General features: G+C 36.7%; 1 protein-coding gene across 1 annotated transcript; it reads right to left on the bottom strand.

The window, feature by feature from the left end:
• Positions 1–2791: 2791 nt before the first annotated feature.
• On the bottom strand, positions 2792–8195 carry LOC141392439 (uncharacterized). Its single transcript, XM_073965380.1, has 2 exons — positions 5105–8195; positions 2792–3654 (listed from the first exon to the last, which is right to left on the bottom strand). Exons 1-2 carry the CDS (start codon positions 8193–8195, stop codon positions 2792–2794), a joined length of 3954 nt encoding a protein of 1317 aa, XP_073821481.1.
• Between the last annotated feature and the right edge of the window lie 1043 nt (positions 8196–9238).

The raw sequence follows: 9238 nt of genomic DNA, 5'->3' as shown, positions 1-9238 counted from the left end.
AAATCTACCAGATTTCCCATACAAAAATAAATCCTCCTATTGAGTGGATTTGTTTTAAATCTGGCATAAATCCTCGTATACAACTCTGTTTTTTGCAACATGTTGCTAGAAAATACAAAAAGTTGCAAGCTGACACAAGAAACAAGGTAGATGCATCGGTGAATTTCTACACTAAAAATAATTTACAATGTAAAAAATTTGTAAACAAGTCGGAAAAATTAAATTTATTTTGATGTACAAAGTTGATTTTTATCAACCAAGACTAATATTTATGATGTCTAAACGATAAAATAATTCGTTTATTTATTTTAGATGGGCAAACTGCGATAAAATAATTCTTTATTCGCTCTTTACTTAGCATTAGTAGCATAATGTGCTAACATTTTCAGTATTAAACAATAAATTTGTAATTTGACGTATGTTTTTTGAGACGAATTCTATTTAAAAAAATTCTTTTGACTTTTCAAATTCGTTCAGATGGGCTATGAAGAAAAATCAGCTGACTGCCATTTAAATCCTCCAAAATGTATATCTAAATGCAATGAGATTTTTACTGGATTTATTAAATCCAGTCGAGGATTTATGGCCAGTCTAAATGAGCTATTAACAATCTAATTCTTATTCTTAATTCATTCTCAGAAAGTGTTCTACATATCGTCGGTGTCATGCTTAAGTGTTCCATACGCCATTTTTGACATTTTGAGATAAAGGTACCTTACAAGGTTTTGAACTAGGGATACGCAAGTCGATTTTCGAGTAATCGATTCCTCGATTCTTTGATTTGAAGAATCTAAAAATCAGAATCGAGTTTTGACTTCATAGAGAATCGAAAAATCGATGTAATATTATGATTCTTCGGTTCTTGCAGAGGGAATCGAAAGATCAATTCTGTTTTGACTTGATGTACCACGAAAATGAAATATACAGATTACATTGGTAAGAGCAAGACAACAATATTATATTTGCTCTGTTCCTTTACGTGCCTGAGGTTACCATTTCTTACCATTTTTAACCTGTAAAGTGTTCCCTTACTTTTAATAGCATACAATTTATGGCCTGTTCCCGTACTTTATAAAGTGGTAAAAGTCGTAAAACTTGTAAAAGTCGTAAACGATTTTCATATAAATTTTGTGTACGGGAACGCAAAATGTGTAAAAGTGGTAAAAATTGTAAAAACTTTTTAGTTCTGGAACAGAGCTAAATATGATAGCAGTTTACCACTTTTACCATTTTCTGCCACTGTTACCATTTTTAAAAGTAAAGGAACAGACCAATTATTTGTTGTACTGATGAACAAAGTTAATCTAACGGTACGGCAGTGTTAAAAGCATTGTACACTAAAACGTTCACATTTTCAACTAGGAGTCATCTCGATCGAACGATTCTTTTATCCAAGTGAGTTATAAGTAAGAATCAAAGGATCGAAAGATCGGTTTTTGATTCCTACGTAAGAATCGAAAAATCGATTTTTGAGTTCTAAGTAAGAATCAAAAGATCGATTCTTGAGTTCTAAGTAAGAATCAAAATATCGAAAGATCGATTTTTGCTTGGTAATACGTATCCCTATTTTGAACCGTGCTCTTTCAGATTCTTTAGTCGGTTTCTCTCTATCTCTTATAGTTTCTGAGATATTCAGATGCCAGTATGTTTTTATATCCGCTTTGTGACCCAAAAAATCTTGTCGTTTTGTTCCATATCAATAAGGCCTGGCGTATGGAACAAAACAACCTTGAACTTATTAGTACCATATCCATTTCGTTTGGCGTATGGAACAAAAAGAGACAAAAACGAATTGTTCCCAACCAAAAATTATGGCGTTTGGAACAAAAAATTGCCCATTTTTAGCCAAGTTACGAATAATGTGGCGTATGGAACAAATTGTTTTAAAGGGCTTGGTTTAAAAACTGAAGAATAATAGTTTATAAATCCAAATATTTTTGAATATTGTATTGTTATATGAAAATGAAATTTTATCAATCGTTTAAACAAAAAAAGCCCTAGTTTAAAGACAAAATTTTGATGTAAGTCCACAAAAATATACGCAAAAACGTTCATTCGACTTGAAGCTAGTGTGGACACCGATTAAAAAATGGTATTATAAGAAAAACGCGTTAAATATTTTATGTTACCTTAGAAATGCAAAATATCAATCCGTTTTGTCCGATTTTACCACACAAAAATAGTGATAAGTGGAGGCAATCCCTTAAATAAATGTTAATGAAATATATAATAATGGTCCTTATTGTATTTATATGAGAAAAATAAGTGTTTCATTTAAAGTCCTGATTTATCAACTCAACAGTAGCACTTAATATAAGGGAGGTGGAACACGATTGATAAAAAGTGTTTTGGTTGAAATGTGACTGTTGAGTTCCGCGCGTTATTAAACAACTTTTAATAGTTGCCCTCTTCCAAATTAAACACTTTGAAATTAATTCGTATAAAATGTTTATTAAAAATATTGAAAGGCTAAGGCACTTTAAAAACAATTTGTTCAACGCGTATTTTAGAACTGATTTAACAAGTCCCTTCGTTGCCCTTTTGAAGTTATTTGTTTTTCTAAACTAGACACTGCCGTTATTGGGCAACAACAATGACCCATTACTAGTACATACATACATATACATAAGTGCAGTGAGTGAAAAGGGCAACGAAGGAATAGAAATAAACAAGTGGCAAATTATGAGTGCAACGAATAATGATCAAAGTAAATATGTGGAATATTTTTACATAAATAAATAAAATGTAAATAAGACAGTGGCGGCGGTAACATTCCCCCTTCGTAAGCAAACTAGGGCCTCGTGAGCTTACTTTCATCCTTCTCAATACCGACGTCTAGGACTGCTATTTTGGTTACTGGCCTCTCGTACTCGCTGGAACTCGTTCTGACTTTGACGCTTCGAACTTGACCATCTTTTGCTGCAAATAACTCAGTTACAATACCTTTGGGCCACCTGTTGCGAGGTAGTGTATCGTCGACTATTATAACAACATCTCCGACGCTGGGTGGTGGAACTTTTTCGAACCACTTACTTCTTCGTACCAACATTGGTCCATATTCACGTACCCATCTTCTCCAGAAGTTATTTGCAAATTGTTGGGTTTGATGCCATCGTTGTCGCAGATCATAGTTGTATTCGCAAAGAGGTTTTTGTCCCGATGCTGATCCCAATAACAAATGATTAGGTGTCAGTGCGTCATCTTCAACAGTATCCAGGGCCACAAATGTTAACGGGCGAGAATTGATGATAAACTCAACTTCATATAGGGCACATCGTAGGATCTCATCGTTGAATTTGAAGGCTGGACACATTGAGTACAGGATGGATTTAACTGAACGTATTAAACGTTCCCATGCACCGCCCATATGCGGGGCAGCTGGAGGGTTGAATCGCCACTTGATAAAATCATATTTGGAACACATCTTCATGAACTCTAAATGCTGTCTTTCCTCTTGGAGCATTCTTTCAACAGACTTAAAATTTGTTCCGTTGTCGGTAAAAATTTCTCTGGGAGAGCCACGACGACTTATGAAATTTTGAATGCACATTATGCAGGAGCTGGTGTCAAGACTATGAGCCACTTCGATGTGAATAGCACGTACCGTTAAACATGTAAACAGAACACCCCATCTCTTTTCTTTGTGCCTGCCGACTGTGACATATAATGGGCCAAAGAAATCAATTCCGACGTAAGTAAATGGACGTTCAAAACTAGATACTCGGGCTGACGGTAACGCTGCCATCTGAGGTGGACATGGTACTGCTGCTAAATTCTTGCATTGTTGACACTTTCTTCGTACACTCTTATAGAGTGCTCTCAATCTGGGGATGTAGAATTCGGATTTAATATTTGACATCACTGCTTCATGCAAACAATGATGAAATTTTTGATGGTAGAATTGAACCACCAGAAATGTTATGTAGTGACTGTTGGGTAGAATTATTGCATTGTTGCAACTTAACATTTCAGCTCTTCCTGAGACACGTAGAACTTCATTTTCGTCTAAATAGATGTTCATTTGCTTCAACTTGCTGCCTTTTTCTATCGGCTTGTTATTCTTGAGGCACCATATTTCGTCAGGAAACCCGCTTTTTTGTGCATACTTGTACAAAACAAGTTTGGCTTTCTGGACACATTCGAAATTCGCATTTTCTGGTAATTTGCAGCTACGGACCACAGACTTTAACTTCTCCATATAAAGTAGAAATAGCGACAGCGCTTTATAAAGTCGTCTCCAGCATGAAAAATACTCAACATTTATGGTGAACGTATGTGATTTCGAAATATGCAACAGACAATTACGCACCTCTTCTTTTGTTTCTCCTAATACGGGATTTTTCGGCCAAGAACTTTCATCTTCTTCAAGGAACTTAGGACCATGGAACCACAAATCGTCATTACAGGACCCAATTTTCGTCGCAAAATCAGCTGGATTCAATTTTGATGGCACCCAATTCCACTGGGTAATATTTGTAGACTCCAGGATTTCTCCAACTCTGTACATTACGAACGGCTTAAAATTCTTCGGATCCATGGACAACCAACTCAGTACAGTTTTTGAGTCCGACCAGAAGAAACTTTCTGTACATTGAAGTCTCGTTGCTTTTACTATTTTGTCTGACAGGCGCACACCAGTTAGGGCTGCTTGAAGTTCCAATCTCGGAATAGAAACTGGTTTGAGGGGAGCCACTTTGGATTTTGCTGCTACAAGACTGATATTGACTTCTTCGAGATACTTAATGCGAAAGTAGCACAACGCTGCGTATCCGTCTTCTCCAGCGTCAACAAAAGTTGGAGTAACATCTCGGAATTTGTACTTGCGAGATCACCTTCAAATTGGACAACCATGAAGACCAGTTATTATATAGCTCGTCATTTAATTCATCGTCCCATTTAATTGCCGATCGCCAAATCTGTTGTAGAAGTATTTTCAACCCAATCGTGTAATGGGAGATGAATCCAAGCGGATCAAATATGGACATCAGGACTTGAAGAACCTCCCTCTTCGTAGGGACCACATGCGACTCGAATACGTTTCTCGAGAGCCGTGAAAATCTGCAATTATACTGAAACACATCATTATTGGATTCCCAATACATACCAAGAATTTTTTCGACGGCTCCAAACGTATTCTTTGTCAGCTCTCCATTGCCTAATTTTTCCTGCACCAATTTTGAATTCGACACCCAATTTCTCATGTGGAAGCCACCAGCAGCATGTATCATTTTAACTTGTAATGCTAACTCTAGGGCTTCTTCTTCACTGTGTACGCTGTCGATAAAATCATCCATGTAGTGATACGACTCAACCGCCTTAACTGCTCTGGGATAATTTTCACGAAAGTCATCTGCGTTCTTGTTGCGCACAAAATGAGCAATACATGGAGCACAGCTAATTCCAAAAGTTAACGCCTTCATCACATAAACACTGATTTTGTCTACGTCACCATTTTCGAACCACAAAAATCGTTGAGCATGCATGTCTTCATCTTTGACGTTGATTCTATGAAACATCTCAGCAATATCACCACAGACTGCAACTTGACCAACTCGGAATTCGATTAAAACATTGAAGAGTGACGTAAGCAAATCAGGACCACATAGCAAATAATCGTTGAGTGATTTATTATTGGATTTGGCTGCTGCATCCCAAACTAGACGAACTTTACCAGGCTTATTCGGATTAAGAGCCACAAAAATTGGAAGATACCAGGTGCGACCAGGATAATTATTAATTTCGGAGTCCAAAACTTTTCTTGCGTATCCTTTTGAGAGAAGCTTTTCGATTTCCATCTGCATAGTCTGCTTTAATTCAGTATTTTTCTTAAACTTCCTCATGAGACACTTTAGTCGATGAACTGCGACATTGTAGCTATCAGGTAATTGAGGATCATTATCTTTCCACAGTAGACTCACTTCAAATTGTTGATTTTTCTTTACGCAGTTGTTTTCCAAAATCTGCATGGCTCTTTGATTCCCGATCGACAGTATACTTTTAGGTTGCGACGCATCCAGAGAAAAATATTCTTTTACTTCATCATGTAAGATTTGATAACGACGTTCACATTCACAAGTGTGTATATTCAGCGAAGCTATTTCACCAACATCCTTGCCACTACCTTGAAGAGTCCATCCAAGTCGAGTCTTCGTTGCAATAAACTGATTATAACCACCTTCACGAATTTTCATTGGGACAGCCACTCGCCAATTATTAACTCCAATTAAAATCGTTGGCTTTGCGTTGACATATGACTCGACTGGCAATCCTTTTAAATGAGGATTATATTTCACAACATCTTCAAATTTTAATGTTTGCTTGGGCAGTTCAAGATTTTTCACTGTTCTCACATCGTGCAGCATAAAACGAGAATCACCTTTGACACCAGACACTTCAATATTAATTTTCACCGAGTCATCTTCAGAACGAGTTGTGTTGCCAGTCCAACGTAATTCCAGAGGTTCCTTCTTGCCCTTAATTCCAAGCTTATTAAAGAATTCTTTCTCCATAAGGGTCACAGAAGAACCTTCATCCAAAAAAGCAAACGTTGTCACTGAGCCACCATCATAAAAAACTCGAATCGGCAAAATTCTAAAACATGTCTTCTCTTTATCACTGTCACGATGCGAATTTACACTTCGGCTTTGTTCGGTTGGCACGAAATTATTAGCACTCGCATTTAATGAGGATTGATGATTATGTAACAATGGATGATGCTTTGCTTTACAACCACCGATTTCACACAATTTATTGGAAAAACACTTTCTGCGATGTGAATTTAGGCACTGGCTACACAATTTGTTTTCTTTCACTATCTTCCATTTAGCTTCCAAATTTAGGGATTGAAACTCACCACAACTCTGGATTTTATGAGCTTCACTTTTGCACGAAAAACAAATTGGTTTCCTTGGGCCACTATCCTGATGTGTATTCACTGATGCTCCTTTCTTGCTTGTTATTGGAGACACGACTTGGCTGGCAGCAGCGGCTATGTTGTAAATCCAATCACTAAACACTTTCACTATAGGAACATTAGAATCCTTTTGATGCATAGCCCAACTTAATTTGTGGTTATTCGGCAATTTGTCCACTAATGTCTTCACCAACATCGGATTATTTAAATGAGCCTTCATATCGCACGCTTCCATTGTAGAACAAATATTTTTAATTGTTAAAGCATATTCAATTATGCTATCCAGTCTGTCCTTCAATGGTGGAATCTTCATGGCTTTATCGATCATGCCATCCAAAATATGCTCAGGACGACCGAAACACATTTCCAACGTCTGGATAATTTCACCCACCATCGAAGGAATTAACAATTTACTTTTCACCAACTCTTTAGCACGACCACGGAGACACGACTGCAAACGCATTAAATTTTCACCATCAGTGTAACCAGCAATCTCGGTACTATTTTTGAAATTACTGATGAACAACGGCCAATCCTCTGGGTTTCCATCAAAATTCGGCAAATCCTTTGGTATCACTTGTCTGGCTGCAATTTGAGCTGCTGTTGGTTGAAATGTTGTAAACGTCTGAGAAAAGGAACACGATGGCTGGCTTACGTTGCCTTGGGACAGAATTTTATATTTCTTCTCCAAATATTGCCTTTGTAATTCTTTCTCCTCTTCCAACATCTGCAGCTGCAATTGAGTCTGAGACATGTTGCTTGGAACCACGTCAGAATTACCGGAATTCTCAAAATGGCGGTCTTTATGAAAATTTTTATTAACACTGTTTGAATATGTCGATGTTGTTTTTGTCAGTGGCATAACTGTCGTTTGTGACATAGTTGTTGGTACTGAAGACACTGTACTGGAGCCATGTTTACTTGTACTTGGATTATGTGCCTTTTTATATGCACCTTTTCCAAGAACGGGATCCATTTCTTTTTGTTGTTGTTTTTGTGATGTGCCAGGTTGCGCCATATTGGCTGGTGATGATGAAGCCTGCCTCCCGGCGGTGAAATCAGCGGTATTATTTACGGCTGGCATATGCTCCGATCCATCACACTCGTTACTTTGGGCCACAGATTGGTCACCACAGCACGAACAACTCCAGCTTACATTTTCAATGTTGCTATCCACTTTAACACACTCGAAATGGAACCACTTGTCACAAGAATCGCATTGCACCATACGATCGGTGTCTTTTAAATCGCATTTGTTGCAATTAAAATCGGTTTCTGACATGTCGTCAAATTGTTGAAACACGATACAAAATTATTGTTATTTTATTGAGAAAATATTTTTTTTTATTTTTCAGAAAATAATTCCTTTTCTTATTTGCGACACTCTTTCCACGGTTCTTTGATGTTATTCACGGCTTTTAAATTTATTCTTTTGTGACACAAATGCTCTTGTACACTTTCTGTAAATTTATTGCCGAAACCGCGGTAATTATAACGAGCTTTCGAAATTATTTTTATTATGTTTTATTAAAAAACTCTAAATTGTTTTTAAAGAATGTTGAGTTCCGCGCGTTATTAAACAACTTTTAATAGTTGCCCTCTTCCAAATTAAACACTTTGAAATTAATTCGTATAAAATGTTTATTAAAAATATTGAAAGGCTAAGGCACTTTAAAAACAATTTGTTCAACGCGTATTTTAGAACTGATTTAACAAGTCCCTTCGTTGCCCTTTTGAAGTTATTTGTTTTTCTAAACTAGACACTGCCGTTATTGGGCAACAACAATGACCCATTACTAGTACATACATACATATACATAAGTGCAGTGAGTGAAAAGGGCAACGAAGGAATAGAAATAAACAAGTGGCAAATTATGAGTGCAACGAATAATGATCAAAGTAAATATGTGGAATATTTTTACATAAATAAATAAAATGTAAATAAGACAGTGGCGGCGGTAACAGTGACAAAATGTGTTCCATGTGACACAAACTGCCAAAAACATGAAAAAAAGATTCCATGGAACAACTCAGCAACTTTTTGCAATTATAAAAATTGGCCATAACTTCTAGACTATCACAGATATCTGACTAAAAAACTACTGTTATATTCTATGAGTTTAGATAATTAGAACTGAGCTTTTAAAGTATTGGATTATTGCACCATTTTTGTCCTGTATGACCTGAAACATTAACTTGAGTTTTTCTCGAATTAGGCAAATGGCGTATGGAACACTTAAGCATGACACCGACGATATGTAGAACACAAATGCAAACGCTGGACTTTGGTATCGTCGTCGCCCTGTTGTTGTTGTTTTTTTCTCG

Source organism: Musca autumnalis, unplaced genomic scaffold (genome assembly GCF_047663935.1).
Source record: "Musca autumnalis isolate F117 unplaced genomic scaffold, ASM4766393v1 scaffold_2, whole genome shotgun sequence".
Classification (NCBI taxonomy): Eukaryota; Metazoa; Arthropoda; class Insecta; order Diptera; family Muscidae; genus Musca; species Musca autumnalis.
Note: the sequence above shows the minus strand (reverse complement) of the source record. Positions and strands in the feature narration are given on the sequence as shown.